The sequence below is a fragment of the Apodemus sylvaticus genome, chromosome 23, assembly GCF_947179515.1.
Source record: "Apodemus sylvaticus chromosome 23, mApoSyl1.1, whole genome shotgun sequence".
Lineage (NCBI taxonomy): Eukaryota > Metazoa > Chordata > Mammalia > Rodentia > Muridae > Apodemus > Apodemus sylvaticus.
In genome coordinates this window covers 26437072-26453887 of record NC_067494.1, presented here as the reverse complement: position 1 = coordinate 26453887, position 16816 = coordinate 26437072, and the positions used below count along the sequence as shown (strand labels likewise).

Below are 16816 nucleotides of genomic sequence, written 5' to 3'. Positions count from 1 at the left end.
CCACAGAGCCCTTGGCCAAGAAAGTTAATGGTTAAGAAAATACAAGCTGGCCCTCTTATTTCAATAGCGTGCTTATGGGAAGCACCTAGTGTTGTGTTCCTATGCTACTAGAACGCAAAATATTGAAAGGGGAGAAAAGTTGCAAAGAAGAAAATAATTTAAAAAAAAAAATCTAAGTACCCTTTATTTTCTTTTGTTTTTTTGTTTGTTTATTTGTTTTTGGTGTGTGTGTGTGTGTGTGTGTGTGTGTTGTTATTTCGTTTGGTTTCTCTTTTTTTATAGGGAAAGTATTGACTCAGGGAACTTACAGCGCACCAAAACACATCTTTTGGATTTATTTTCCTCAGACAGACCACATAGCCAGCATATTCATGTATCCATTTAGGAACATATGGATGTCTGAGCCGATCAGAAATACTAAGTCACTCTGGAAACAGACTTTAATTAGGGAAAAGGTCAGGACACCAATCCCCCCGGGAAGATCTGCCTTTCCAGGGACACACCTGTAATAAACGGAAGCCCCCAGTTTCCCCCACTCACCCCAGTGCAGTAAACAGACACCCCAACAGTCCACCACAGTGCGATGTTTCCTTGTGTTCCTTCTCAGCTCTAAACCCCAGCTGTGCTTCCTAGAACGCTGCCTTTCTAGAAAGGTCTGTCACCGTTCAGCACCTCAGCATCAGATTTGGTGCTGCACACCAAAAACCCAGCTCACCAGAGGTGGAGCTGGAAGATCTAGAGGACATGGCCAGCCTGGGCTACATAAGTGGCTTGCCACTGAGGAAAGGTTTTCTCTTTAAGTGCAAACAGTCAGGGAGCTGGAGAACGGCTCAGCCTTGAAGAGCACTGGTTCGATTCCTAGCCCCCACAGGGCAGCTCGCATCTGTCTGCAACTCCAGTTCCAGGGAATCTGACATCCTCACACAGACATACATGCCGGCAAAGCACCAACGCACAGTAAATCAAAATGAAACACGAACAAGCACCCAAATGCTAAAAGAGCAAACTTGGATAAGGTGGCAAACCTTTGACACAACAGCGTGTAACAGCTTCAGTCCAAAGAAAGGAAGGACCCGATGTGTGGCCCCACAGAGACCCAGCGTCTGGAGGGACAGGCCATCCCTGCCTGTCACAGAGAAGCTCCCAGCAGCTTCCTGACTGAACACATCAGACTCAACAAGAAAAAGAAAGGGATGCTCTGCAGACTGGAACACCCTTCTTGCAAAAGCCTCCCTTCCCACCTGCCGTCCAGCAAGTGACAAACTTACCTGGAGATCTCCTGCAAGCCGGGAGAGACACCTGCCCAGGCAAATCCAACCTCCACTTTTTCCAACGAAAAGCGCTGCCTGCCAGGCTGCTCATTACCTACAGCCGCCGAGACCAGGAAACCCTGAAGGAAGTCAGGCACAAAAGCCGCCTGCGAACTGCACACTGGGATGTCCTGTTAGGTTGGTTTTTTTTTTTTTAAGTCCCTTTTATTTTTCCCACAAGAGGATCTGACTAAATCTAACTCCACCTCCCCTCAGTACCAGACAGGAAGTTAAACTCTGCAGTCAGTAAGAACTCCTGAGGTACTTTTGGTTTTAACAGTCACAGCTAAGAGCCTTTGAATGTTCCAAATCAACTAGGGAGATGCTAACTTTTCTTGTTTGATGGTGTCTGACAGCAAGGACCAACACACACACACACACACACACACACACACCACTATGCATACACACAACAGTGTTTACTATGGTGGTGGTGCAAGCCTTTACTCCCAGCACAGGAGAAGCAGAGGCAGGTGGATCTCTGTGAGTTCAAGGCCAGCCTGGTCTACAGAGTACGCTCTAGGACAGCAATGGCTACATAGAGAAATCCTGTCTCTAAAAACCATAAGGAAAAAGAGAAAGAAACTGCTATGGTGGAAAAAAATAATAACCACACAGACTTATCAGAGGTAACCATTTTTTGACTCATATTTTCCAGACTTCTATTTTAGATGTTTGTCTTGTTCTCTTGACATCATTTGCATACGTGTTATCCACACACGTGCAAGAAAGAAGGAAAGGCTTTTGTACCGCCGTATCTGCGACCTTAGTATTGATCTAATAGCTTTCTTCCCTCCTCTGAAACAGAAAACCTGTACCTAGCACAAAGATTTTCACAGAATATATAACCCTACCAGGATCCACAGGAATTCCAACTAAAAGGAACCTATGTGGCTCAGAAGACCATAGACTTGTGACTCTGAAAAAAAATAAACACTATCTCCTCTGATCCTTATTCTCCAAATGAATAAGACAGGGTGAGACAGTAAAAACTCAGAATGGTTCAGATCATGTCACATAGTCAAAATCCAGGATAAGTGACCATTTTAGTGCTATAATCCACGTAGTATGACATCGTAAGTACACACGCAATGCCCACGTCAACAGATTTCAGTATGTTGGCAGACTCTGCAACCACCCCACCATCCACTGAAAGGCCTCCCTTCACTCCTACGGATAGCAGTCATTCTTCAGACGCTTCCTTACCCAGCCCAAGGCATCTCCTTCTGGTCTCCAGAGATTCACTGGTTCTAGATACTTCCTATAAATAAAATCAACAGGATTTGATGCCTTGGGCCTGGCTTCTTTAACCTAGCACGTTTGCAAGCCTAGCACGTTTGCAAGCCTCACGTAGCATGCATCAACATCTCATTGTTGGTGACAGAATGTTTTACTGCACGGATAAAGCACATCGCATCCTTCATCAGTTCACAGACAACTGGACTGGGCCCACCTTTGGACCGTTATTAATTTTTCAGCTCTAAATATCCACATGCAAATTACTTCTATGGACACATTTTCCAATCCTTCTGGAGATAACATATATCCCAGAAGTAGAGTCACAAAGGATGTTCTAGTGTATAACACTACAGATGCACTGAAGAACTACAGTGCACTTTTCCAAACTGGCACTACCATTTAACATTCTCACCAGCAGTTCCATGACGACTCTCCATATTCACGGTTCACCGTAAACCAAACCATCTCTGTTACCACAGGCAGAGCTAAGTAGCCAAAGTAACAAACAAAAACAGAAGCCTGACCCCGCATCATCCCGGAGAAAAGAGGCATCCATCTACAGCGGGAGCCAGCTTCAGCAAGGCACCAGTGAATCCGGAGCTTTGGCTGGCATAGTTGTGTGGGTCCGCACTGGCCACATTTTGTCTTTTTAACCAGAAGTAGACAAAATGACTTCAGGCTTTGGTAAGTTATTATATATAAATCTTCTTAAGGAGAAAAAACTTCAAAAAGATCCTTTGTAACATTTATGTGGGAGGAGTTTATGCCAGTCATCCCCTGTGAGGGTCACAGGAGAACATTCAGGAGTTGGTCCTGGGACTTGAACACTGGTTGCTTGACCGGGAAGCCAGCATCCTTACCCACTGAGCTATCCCACAAATCTTAAAGGTAGCCAAGGTCATATGCAGGCAGTAACTTTAAATTACCTTTCCCTATCAAAAGTATAGATATGGGAGAATACAATGACTACTCAAAATAGAGTCTAATTCAAAGGTCTGATAGTTCTTTTGAACCTTAGCATGTCCGAAAAATTTACGTAGGATGATATGAATTACCTCTTGATTTAACATTCTATTATAGAATTTAACTTTTTTAGTCCTACCTCATAAAAACTAAGGAGAACAAAATCTATATAAAGTACAGTGAAGAAAATACTATAGGAACATGTGGTGTTTTGAATTATGTATGGCTTAGGGAGTGCCACTATTAGGAAGTGTGGCCTTGCTGGAGTAGGTGTGGCCTTGTTGAAGGAAATGTGTCACTGTGGAGGTGGGCAATGAGACCTGTCTCCTAACCACGTGGGAGCCAGTCTTCTCCCAGCAGCCTTCAGATGAAGATGTAGAACTCTCAGCTCCTCCTGTACCATGCCTGCCTGGACAATGCCCTGCTCCCGCCTTGATGATGATGGACTGAATCTCTGAGACTGTAAGTCAGCCCCAATTAAATGCTGTCCTTATAAGAGCTGCCTTGGTCATAGTGTTTCTTCGCAGCAGATAGGTCATATGCAGATTGAAAAAATAACTTTGAAAAATAAAATAACATTTGGAGCTGGAGAGGTGGTTCAGTGGTTAGGAGACCTTACTGCTTTTGCAGAGGAACCAACCAGGTGCAGTTAGGGGCAACCACACAACAGTTTGCAACTACCAAAACTCCAGTTCCAAAGGAGCAAACATCCTTTCCTGGCCTTCACAGATATTGAATGTATGCAGGCAAGATCATCATCAGAGAAAATAAAAGGAATTCTTTTACCCAGAAAAAAAGAAATTATAAACAAAAAAGAAAAGAAAAGAAAAGAAAAAGAAAGGCCCTCTTCTCTGTTTTCCGATGCAAGGCCTCAAGTCTTACAACCTGTATTAATAATATGAATCATCCATCTTTTAAAAATTTCCATGTCCCAAGGCTGGACTACGTAATCCATTGTTTTAGTTATTTCTTGGCACACGACTGATTTTGAAAGTGACCATTGAACTTTCATCTGTCCAAGAGAACTTTCCACTGTGGGAAATTTTCTAAAACAATCTCACTGAGCTAAATAGAAACGTCATCAAGGTTCAAAAGCAAAGAAGCCACACATCAGCCCATTTAGGCCCCGCACTGGCTTCTCTGCAGGACGGATAAAACACGGAACGACCTCTGGGCAAAGCTCTGGGACTACCCCTAACTCCTGAGAATGAGAAACAGAAGACGCTATCATCAGTTCGCCAAGATTATCTGAAGTTGCTCCTAAAAACCTCTCATGGCGGGCTCTCTCCAAAAACTCCTCAAGACTGTGGGAACGTGTTCCTCACAGATCTGTTCTTCTGATAGGTTACACAGTGGCCTCGGTCCTAGCTCATGTGAAACCAATAGGCCATTTCTGTCACAATTATCTGTCCAGGGTATGTGCACTCTCAGTCATCTGGTGTTGAGACAGCTGTAATCAAATTTGGTACATACCACTAGGTCTATTATAGCCCCGCGGCAACTGGCTGGGAGCCTGGGTCTCCTCTCACCAGCAGGGAAAGAACAGAATGGGATGGCGTGGAAAGAGGATAAAGAACAAAACAGCTGAAACACATGCAGCATGGCAAAGCGGGGGAGAGAAGGAAAGATATTCAGATACTGGTCCTCTATGGAAGAAACATAGCTGGCATAACACACACACACACACACACACACACACACACGTGTACACACACACACACACACACACAAGAATGCATAAATATATAAATATAGCCAGGCAGTGGTGGTGCACGCCTTTAATCCCAGCACTCGGGAGGCAGAGGCAGGCGGATTTCTGAGTTTGAGGCCAGCCTGGTCTACAGAGTTCCAGGACAGCCAAGGCTACACAGAGAAACCCTGTCTCGGAATATATATATATATATATGTATATATATACATATATATGTATATATATATATACACACATATACACATATATACACACACACACAAACACAAACAGTCATACATATACCTATATACAAACACACACACACAAAAATATACACACATATGTAAACATATACATAAATACACAAATACAAATACATGCACCTTCAAGCCCAGGTCAGCTGACTGAGCCACAGAAGGTTTCCTTATCCTACTGTGGGCAAACCCTCTTGGCTTTGGACATTGTATTACAACTGTCAGTCCAAACTAATGAACCTACACTCCTAAGAGTGCCAAGCGCCAGGTAAAAGCTAGTGCCAAACCACACCCCGACACCAGGGTGACCGAGTAGGAGGGCCTTGGCCCTCCACCATCTGACTCTGCACAACCCTGCCCTTGGCTGCCAACTCTTCTTTACCGCCCTTAAGCTGAAGCCATGGTTTTGCTTCTCATTCATGTCAAGAAAAGCAAGAGGTCAGGTAGGTTGTGTCCTTCTGCCTCTGAAATAACACCTGACTGAATTAGCAAGTTTCTAAGATCACCCCACCACCACCCTCACTAACGGACAATCTCTACTTAATAGCAGTGGGCATAAGACAGTTCTCGACTCTTTATAGCCTGTCTTGAAATATAATCTGATGACCATTTTTGTTTCATGTCCTTATACACTGTCTTGAAATGACCTCACACCTATCAAAATCAGTTGTTAAAATAGCATACAAAATTCTCATGTTGCCTCCCATAATGTGAGGATTTTATATAACTAGGGTATAATGATTCAGACCAGAGAGTTAGCATTGATAACAATTGTGCAAACAAGTCTACAGAACTGGTGCAGTCTTTAATTCTGTCCTGTTTCTGGCCCGTGCTTCAAACAGAGGTCACACATATGAATAAAGAATCCATAAACCGTGCTCTACCTATGCCTGTGTCTGATCCTCACCAAGTTCCGTTTTGCTTCATGCTGATGAGCTGGTCATTATTAAACCCTTGAGTGTGCTGGGCTAGACATTCAGCCCTCTGCACTTCTGCTGTTACTTCATGTGCCGAGTTTCACAGCCCGTGTCCCCACCCAGCCTTAAACAAAGAATTGCCAGTTAAACTCCTCCCATGAGAGGAAAAAGTTATATATCAGGAAACACAGGTTACAACAAAACCAAAAGAAGCGAGATCCAAGGTATTTCCCTGAAACTAAACACATTCATTCACTTCTGCAGCAGACACGCTTCTGAGTAGTAAACAGAATCTGAGAAGACTCCGAAAGAATCCCACAAGATCAGGGTTGGTTCCCCCACCCAGGGATGGCCACGTGCAGGTCAAATTTCAAATAAATTATAAGGAAATTACCTTTCCTTATATTCATAGCTTCCTTTGGGTATTATAGCTGCAGATGAAGGATTGTGAGTCTATAATTGTAAAACCCCACAGCCTCACCAGACCCCCACACACCCTTCCGGCGTCTTTGGTCATCTGGTGGCTCAGAGCAGTCTACCTACAGAGTTGTCCCAGCCTCCAGGTTCTGTTCCCTTCCAGGCCCCCTTCCCTAGGAGCTGCTAAATGACCTTTCCACAGTACTCAGAACTGTGTAGCTCCAAAGTCCCTGGAGGTTTCCCGGAGAAGGATGGATGGAGTTCAGTCTCAAACAAGCTCACACAGTCCACAGTCTGGACCACATTCCTTCACTCTGCTAGCCAGTCTACAGCCCAGGAATATAAAGATGAAAAGGACACAATCTGTCTTGAAGACCACAGAATCTAACTTTGTTTTTTCTTGGCGGTACTAAGAGTGGAGGCTGGGGCCTTGGGCGTGCTAGGCAAGAAGTGCTTTATCCATGAGCTACATGCTCAGCCCTCCCTCCTCCTCATGCCCTCAGAGTGACATGATTTAGGATGCAGTTCTCCTGGGTATCTGAGAAGGAATGGTTCCAAGCCTACCCGCAGATATCAAAGCCCAGAGGGCCAAGTCCCTTATATAAGACGCCATATCAATCACATCCACTGAGAACCTGTAAATTACTCACAGTATCTACCACAATAGAAGCAGTCCCAGTTCTGTCTCATTTAACGAATAATATCATGGGGGAAAAGATGTCTGTACATATACACTAGAAAGGCAATTTTTCCCCAAAATTTTTGATCCACAGCTAGCTGAATCCACTTATACAGAAGCCCTAAGAAACAGTGCTTCCTCAGAAAAACATTCTAGGACTTCTTTAATTCATTCGTGTCTCACTGTGAAATTCTATCTTGGCTTTCAATCATATTATAGATCATTAGCGGACTGGAGAGTTGGCTCAGCGGTTAAGAGCATGGACTGCTCTTCCTAAGGTCCTGAGTTCAAATCCCAGCAACCACATTGTGGCTCACAACCATCCATAATGAGATCTGATGCCCTCTTCTGGTGTGTCTGAACACAGCTACAGTGTACTTACATATAATAAATAAATAAATCTTTAAAAGAAAAGAAAAAAGATCATTAGCAAAAACTCTTATTTTAGCATGAAAAGAACTTTACACACGATGCCGACAACATGTGCTGAGAATGTTCAGATTATTGCTGATATGATTCAACTACAAGAAGTCAACGCCAGAAAAAAACTCTTGCAAAAATAAGCAAACCCAAAAAAAGCAAAGCCAAGGATGGTATTTCATGGGTGGAGTAATTTCACATCAGCCTGTTTTCCCAAAGCAACAAAGATATAAATAAAATCTAAGAGCGGGCCTCTACTACCATATTAGTATACAATGGAATTGAAAGACAGTCTCATTCACAAAACCAAGTTACAGAGAGTCAAATCTACAGCACACTTTGAAAGGTAAGAAATTATCCTCAACTGCACAGAAGCTAAGAAATCTGCCCCCACTGCCGTGTGCTAGAAGAATGACTTGTATTTGGAAAGGCAAGGGCAGTAACTTGGAATAAGGAAGTGAAAGGGAAATCCTAGGAGGCGTGTTTGAGGTTAACATGGCTACTTTTCTCAGGATCAGGAAAGCTACCTGGAGGTACACAGAGGAGAAAGACACCACACCACACCTTTCAGTGAGGAGGAGAGGAAAGTAGGGATCACAGCCTCGGAACCCTGGGGCAAGCTGGGGCTCCAAGGAGGCTCGCCTCTCACAGCAGGGTGCACACATCTGAGAATGAAGCAGCCTAAGTCTCAAGGCCTGTTGTGTCTGGTGTAAGGGGCAAGTGTCTTCATTAATCAAGTAGTAGCTCACAGGGCTCTGTGGTAGAACAGACCAATACTCCAGGAAGCCTGCACTTACCAGAAGCAAGACGGGCCTGTCAGAGACTTAGGAGAAACTGACACAGCCAATTGCTTAGACTCAGATAGCCATTCCCACTCCAAGCACCTACCCTAATGGCAGGAAGGAAGGACACTGCCTGGGCTCTTCATGGAACTAAGAACAGTTACTTACAAAGACAGCCAAAGATAAACAAAACACAAAACACTGAAAAACAAAGAGGAAATTAGAAACGCTATTTGGTTTGGTTCTTCAAGACAGGGTATCTCTGTGTGGCCCTGGCTGTCCTGGAACTCACTCTGTAGAACACTCTGGCCTCGAACTCAGAAATCTGCCAGCCTCTTTGTGTATGCCACCTCCACCTGGCTTTAGAAATACTATTTTTTAAAAAAATAAAAGGACACATGATTTTCTGAATCATCTATGTGTTTTGTTTTGTTGTTTTTGATTGATTTAGTTCAGTGGGTCTTTTTTCAAAGATTTTGTTGTTGTTGTTTCAACTGGGTATGTGGGTGGAGGGCTATATGTATATGTGAGGAGGATCCTCACAGAGTCCAGAGCTGTCAGATCCCAATGGAGCTGAGCTGTAGGCAGTTGTGCGCTGTTCAACCCGGGTGCTGGGAACCAAACCCAAGTCCTCTGCAAGGAGAGTGCATACATGCTCTGGACTGCTGAGTCCCTCCAGTCCTGCCTTGGGTTTTTTTGAGACAGATTCTCACCCTGGAGACTAAACTATAGTCAAATTTAGCAATCATCCTTCCTTGACCTCCCAAGTGCCGAGATTATAGGCATGTGCCATCTGAAGTTACACGTTCTGTCTTTTAGAGATCTGTAGGCAGCCTGCATCTTGTAGAGCAAGTGACTTTTCTTAAGTACATTTGTTGGGATTGTGAGAAAAACGTGACCAGTTTCTAGAGAGTTCTAGAATGTTCAAGCTTTATGGCAAGGTGTGAAGAAGATATCCAAGAGTTTTTCTTTTATTATCCTTGATAATAAAACCCAATGGGAAAAATGACCACATGGTGCTCCGTCAGCCTATGGGTTCAGACAGGGCTGCTCAGAACATTACCCCATTGTCACCTGCCACTGCCTGTCTCCCCACGGACTCTCTGCAGCTAAGTGTACTAACTTCCCCAGTTCCTAAATACTGTCACCAGCTCCCATGGCCTGTGCAAACACTAAAGACAGAGACCCAGCCCTATCAGCTGCCCCCTCCAAAAAGCAACACTATCCCTGTTTACAAACCGGCTTCTATGGACACCAGCCACTACAGTCCGACAGGCACAGTTGTCTGCACTTCAACCCTGGCCACAGGCGGGACCGTTTCTTTCCTGAGCAGATGTCCTCATGCAAATCTGAGGGTGCTCTCTCTTCAGAAGATACGGGGATTAACACATGTGAGTCATCCGCAGATCCAGCCTGCAGCTGCTAACACACAGAGACCGTCTCTCTCGTCCAGACACGGACACGCCACCCACTAAGACTCTCCTGTGTCATCCATCCTCTCTCTCCACGGAGAATGAGGCAAGCATCTATTTGTGACAGCTAGGGCCAGAACTGTGGAGAGAGTGGAAAAAATCCAGGTAATAACTAGACAGAACCATCCCTGAGAAAAGAACTGGAGGCCTTTACCATGTGGTAGACTCTGTGTATGTGTGTGTGTGTGTGTGTGTGTGTGTGTGTACCTGTGTGTTTGTGTACTTGTCTGTCTGTGTGTGTGTCTCTGTGCCTATGTGTCTGTGTACGTGAATGTGTGTCTGCCTATACATGTCTGTCTGTGTCTGTATGTCTGTCTGTCTGTGTCTCTGTGTACGTGTACATCTATCTGTATACCTGAATGTGTGTGTGTCTGCCTTTATGTCTGTGTGTGTATCTGTGAGTGTGTCTCTGTGTTGTATCTCTGTATGTATCTGTTTGCCTTTCTCTATTTCTGTGTGTATGGCTTGTGTGAGTATGTGTCTAGTCTGTGTGTCTGTGTGTCTGTGTGTCTGTGTGTGTGTGTGTGTGTGTGTGTGTGTGTGTGTGTGTTCATGGGTCTAGGTGCTTGTAGAGCCCAGAGGTCAACCTCAAGTATCTTCCCTAATCACTGTCCACCTTGTTTCTTTGAGAAAGGGCCCTTGCTGAAATTCATCTACACTAACTCTCGAAAGAGTCCAAGGATCCACCGCTCCTGTCTCCTCAGCCCCGAGATTACAAATGTGGGCCAGCACACTCAGATTTTTTCCAATAATTTCAGTTAATCAAACTCAGGGCCCCACCATGGCAAGCGCTTTATTGACTAACTATTGTCCCACACCCACCATGGCCTTGCAGTTTCTAACATAATGTGGGAGAATTCACAGGAAAGTGTCCAAAGCAAGGGAATGGGAGAAGTGTGAGTTCTCGCTCCAGCATCTCCAAGTCACTTAGCAACAAGTTCCCAGTATCCCGGTGGCATGGCTGCTCACATGGCCAGTAGATTTGGAGAGGAAAGAGGACTGCTCTAGCCTGTGCTCTCTAGCCCTGAAAGAGCTGGTTCCCAGGCCAGCCAAGTGACTCAACTTGCAAGCCACAGATACCATGGCACCTGCTGTGTCCCTGCCCCCCAAGGTTCAGTTCAAGTCCTAGGACCGACTAGCTAAAGGCTGCAAAGGGAACAAGGAAGGCAGTGGCTGAGAAAAATAGGCTGTAATGAGCTCTGCCGGAAGAGAGAAACTTAGGGCTGGCCTGCGAGGAGAGTGTTTATCGGCAGAAAGAGAAAGGCAAGATAGAGGAAGGCGCTCAGAGGGCAGGGTTAGCAAGGAGAAAAGGCAGAGATTCAAAGAAGGGAGAAACAAGAGACAGGTCTGCAGGCCCAGGGGCAGCAAGCCGTTCCCAAGCTCACCAGTCTGTACCCTTCGCCATAAAAGCCTGCTGCCCTGGGGAATATCTGTGAGTTCGGCTGTCTGGCCAACAACGGATAAATATAGTATAAGTATAACAAAGTTGAGTTTGAAATTAAGAATATTGGGCTCAAATAACTTCCAGCTGGATGCCAATGCAGTGGCAAGCTACAGCAACGAGTGTTCCCACTCGGTCTTCGGCATATAAGTCAGTCAGTCGGTGCCCAGTTTGAGGGACGGCTGGCCTTTAGTCTTCATTGTCACCGACTTCCGCTGATGCCCATTGGTCCTCTTAGAAGTTACGCTGTGTCAGGAGTCTAACTCCCACTTGAAGGATGAGGTATGAAAGGTTTCATGACAGCAAGGAAACAAGCAAACTTAAGTGGTCTTTACTTGGGTTGTGGCCCAGCTCGACACCGTCTCGTTCTGCAGGATCGTGTGCCCTCCTAGGCAGCTCCCCGGCTCCAAAGGCACTGACAGGACTCACAGGAAGCCCGGGAGAGTTCAAAGCTATTTTTATGAAAGTAAATGATACTATACAATACTTCCTTTTCCTCACGGTCATAGCCAAAAACCATCTGATGCCAAGAGGAAATAGACGTTCCTCAAAGCACTACGAGTCCAGGTGTCAGGTAGCAGCGGCTGCCAGAGCCAGTGCCACCCCTGACCTCCAGCACAAACGCTTGTCGGCGTGGACTCCCAAGTCCATTGAGATGTGACTTTCGGTGACAGAAGGACAATGATGGGACAATTACTACTCCCGAATGCATGAAAGTCACGGACCTGAGGAAGCCGTGATGTTGGCTCTCCTCCAAGTCACTCTCTGGCACCTGCAAACCCACCCCACCCCCACCCCATGATGGCACCGGAAAGAGCAGAGAGGAAAGGGAAGCCAAAGAAAGTGACTTTACGCTGCGGGTTTCATATTCCAGAGGAGTCAGCAACAGGTGCGTGCCTCTGGGGAAACACAAAGTCTCGAAGCGCCTTTCCCCTCAGCAGGGCAAAGAGCCAAGCCCAGAAACCCGACATTAGGCAATGACGTCAGAGGTGAAAAGCACCATTCTCCTGCCACGCCAAACAGACCACAGTTTAGCTTCTCCTGTGTCGCCGCTTGAAGCACGCTCGGCCGTGTAAATAGCCGAGGCTCAAGTCATCCGCTGTAACCATCTTTAAGGCCTAGGCGCTGACACATGCTGGGTAAAGCAATCCACAGTTACCTGGTGAGTGAGAGTGAATGGGGTGGAGCAAGGGCGAGCAGAAAAATGCTCTCCAGAATAAAGAAAGCCAAAAGCTCACCCCCAAGGCAGCACATAAATGCAGTTTTTAAAGGACATGAACCTGGAGGGAGTGGGGCGACTCTCAGAAGGGTCAGGATGAGGAATAAGATCAAAATAGACGGAACGAGATTCTCAAACAATGAATAACAATATTTTAAGTTTCTGGGTTGCTTTTTGTTTGTTTTTCCATTCTCCCAAAAAGAGGACAAAAATTGGGAACCAGAGACCAAGGGCACGAGACATGGCTGGGAACACGTAGCCTCCCCAGGGATAGCCGTCCCTTGGGCTAACAGTACAGGGCAACTGTCATCAGGAAAAAGCCAAGGGACAAGCCATTCAGGCGTCTACTTCTAGGTCCCCTTTCTTCTCCTTTGCCACTGGAGAGAACAATTTCTACTACAGAATATACAAAATAACTTTTCTTTTGTATATTCCATGCTCAAAAAAAAAAAGTCTTGGCTATTTGTAACGTACGCAAGGGAAATACAAGTGAGAACATGGGGTAGGAACACAGTGTAGGCTGTTTGGTGAGATCTAAAAGCCGTCAGAAGATGCTGTTGTGGAAGGGTGGGTCTGCAGTCCCAGTACTTGGGATGTGAGGGGGGCAGAAAGGTCACAGAGAGAGGCCAGCCTAGGAGCTCAGTGAATTCTCCCTGAAAGTCCTGGACTATACAGAAAGTCAGGGTCCCAAAAAAACAAGTACAAAGAAATAATAACAACAACGAAATCTGAGGGAATGAGTGGAGAAAAGTTATAATGGAGTTGAGCCGTCGAATGTCTGTTACTGGAATAAAAGAATGCTGTCAGCGTGAGAACATCACTAATTATGCAATTTAGAGGGTTTAATTGGGCTAAATTATAATGATATTAATTATAGGAATACAGTGTCCATATGTGAATACAGTCTTTGGAGCATGGACAAGAATAATTCAGCAACACCACCAGGGCCATGTCAGAAAATTAAATAATATGTGAGAAGCAACTATAAAATATTACAAAGTATGAGTCTATCTAAAGAGTCTTGCCATGGCATTTTCTTTGAAACTGTTAATTTCCCTTTTGTTTATAACAATCACAGCAAAGTGTATTTCTCTGTTTCTTCCATTTTTGGATTTTTTTTTTTTAATACTTAACTTTTTCAAATAGTTCCCTTAGGGAAAAAAACCCACTGAGGTCACACCCAAAGGTTCCCACTGAGGTCACACCCAAAGGTCGCAAATAAGATCGTAGAGGAAATCCTTGATGCCTACATCAGTCCAGACTCAAATTTCAAGGAATAGAGAGTGCTTTTGCTTCTTGAGTGACATCTCTTCACTCCCTCATCCCCAGGATATGGCATCCTGAGGACTGACGCTCCCCAAAGCGCTCTGTCCAGAATGAGACCTAGAAGGCCAAGAAGCCTGTAGTAAACAACACGATTAGCAACAGTGGCAGGTGCCCTGAAGCAAACCAGCAGGCACATGGCAGAGGATTGCGGTGCAGAATCCACCCTGGAAGGGAGTCAGGACAGAGATGCAATACCCAATCCCAGAAGAGGAGCGGGAGCCAGCCAAGAGCAAAGAACCAGCTTACCAGGCAGGAGAGGGACCACAGAGGGCACTAACCAAGGCAGGCTGAATGGAGCGGTAGGCAGAGAGAACAGGTACATTACAGACGGGAAACTATCACCTCACCATGTGACTCACAGTCTCTCTCTCTCTCTCTCTCTCTCTCTCTCTCTCTCTCTCTCTCTCTCTCACACACACACACACACACACACACACTTCACCGAAGATGCGTCCTCACCCATATGTTCCCATAGGCCTAGCATTCTTCTAGACTTTTCTCTGACATCTCAAAAATCCACTCTTTGGGAAACATTCTTTCCCTGATCTTCCCCGAGGCAGGAGCATTCTAATCTGTGCCCCACATGACCGTGGCCCCCAATCTAGGAAACCAACCTTAAGAGCCTGCCTCTTACCACACCACCACACAGGGCTGTAGTTCAAAGCTCATAAGTTTTGGATCTCTCAGGATTTATGTTTTCAAGAAGCCCATCACAAAATTTAGCACCAGCTGAGATTAAACAAACAACAAGTCACTAAGAAAACAACCCAGGAAGAAATGCACAAGCTAAATGAATACAGGGGTGGGTGTTTATTCAAGATGCCCTTGTTGGAGACTTAGTACCACCGTTAGTCCCCTTTACCCACTTGTGATTTGGGGGGTTGGGAGGAGCTAGCAAGATTCTTACCCAAACATGATTCTCACAGAACAGACACTCTGGGCAAACCTTCCATCTAGACTAGCCGCGAGGCCTAATCCCTCCACACATTCAACAGACAGGCAGTAAAGGGTAAACCAGAAGGACAAGAAGTCTGGTCAACAGAGTGAACTGTGGTTCCAAGATGTCTTTTAATAACTGACAGTGTCAAGGCCTTCCTTTAAAACTAACACACTTCAAAATAACACTACAGGAACTTTGTTTGAAAGACTGTCCAGTCATCCAAAACCCCAAATCATTTAGAATCTGTCATACCAACTTCTGTCGGACAGAACAAAAATGTCCAAGTAACCACCCCGTTCCGGATGAGTCTCCTTTACCTGCCTGTGACTCTCTGCTGGCTCCATCTGTGGCCACAAATGTCTCTTCCGTTTCTCCCTGGCTCTGCATGGTCTCCAAATGTGGTTTCAATTCCCAAGCCAGCAGTGCATGTTCTGCGAAGTAACAAAGATATGCGGCTCCCTGGGCTGGAGGGAGACCTTGCTTTGATGCAGTCGAATTGAAACACAGGGCCAAAGTAGATGGGAGTGAGGAGAGATGAGTCCCTCCCCAACTGCCCAGACCAGATTGGTTACATTCTTGCCTCTGAGCAGAGCCCAATCCTGGTGTGTACCTCAGAGCCTCTGCCAGGCATTGAGCCTGTCGCCTTAAAAACCCAGACTTGTGACAGCCCTTATCTGCCTAGGCCGGAAAAGCATGCATTTCTACAAACGCCACAGTGCTAATGGTTCAGCAAACAGAAAGGCAAACATGGTCCCCTTACCTCTCCTCTCCTGCCACCTTAGGTTTCCCTGCACATTCAAGCCAAAGGCAAGACTGACTGAGCAGAAAATATCAAAGAACTTCAGACTGGCAAATACTTTTCTCCCAGTTTCTAACTCTTGCAAGAGAAGTTTCGTGCAAATTTTGCAATCTGGTCTCTCATTCTTGGTTTTGCAATTAAATTTTTAGGCCCTGGTAATTCATACGAATCCCTAAAGCTTTTAGGGATCTATCTACTAAAGTACTAAATAATACATGCTCTCTGACTGAAAGGTAAAGCACTCCTATTCCATCAGGATGAGAAAGGCTCTTGAAGGCAGCTTGGCCAAGCTAAGCACACAGCCCTGCGTGTACGTCGTCCACAATTGCTGGCTTTGTGCTGGCCCGGCACACGCATGGCAACCCTGAAATACTGGATCTGATGGCTCCTTTAAGGAGGTCTTCCTTAACATCCACAGCCTATCTCAGAGGCCTCCTGATTCACCCTCACAGCACTGCAGGGTATGTAACAACTGGGCAGCTAAGCAACTATCTGTATATTGTGATACCAGGTTTGTTTGTTTTTCTACTACCGAGGACATCCAAGAGTCCAGACTCCATGATGGTTGAAGTCTGTTGCTCATGCCTGGTACAGAGGGTGCAGTGGGGAATGATCACAGAACAGTCGATTCCGTGTAAAACAGTCACCTCTGCTATAAAGGTTTGCTAAAAACCCTGTCACTGCCAGGCTCTGAGCAGAGCAGGGTGCACCTGGTATTAGCATCTTTATCCTGGGAAGTCCATGAGTTCAGACAGGAAAAAGAAAGTGGCATTCCCACTAACTACTAACAGGAATGTGTATCCCCTTCCATTGTGATGTGAGATCGTAAAACACGCCACAGTCTTTCCAGCTATCACCAACAAAAACCCGTACACCGAGCTGGGAGGTAGCTCAGTATACGGTAAGATGCTTGCCAGCACGGCTGATAGCCTCAGTTAGATTCCT

At 45.5% G+C, this 16816-nt stretch overlaps 1 protein-coding gene across 5 annotated transcripts in view; it reads right to left on the bottom strand.

Moving 5' to 3' along the window:
* Utrn (utrophin) overlaps positions 1-16816 on the bottom strand; it is a 508244-nt gene that overhangs the window by 452534 nt on the left and 38894 nt on the right. For 2 of the 5 annotated variants that reach the window (XM_052169846.1, XM_052169849.1), the window contains exon 1: positions 1269-1451. The exons of 2 other annotated variants lie outside the window; for them this stretch is intronic. In XM_052169846.1, the coding sequence (XP_052025806.1) occupies positions 1269-1362 (94 nt within the window). In that variant the 5' untranslated portion in view covers positions 1363-1451. Of the gene's footprint in view, positions 1-1268; positions 1456-16816 lie in introns of those variants that run through there. One more of the 5 variants, XM_052169850.1, reaches the window with a different exon arrangement.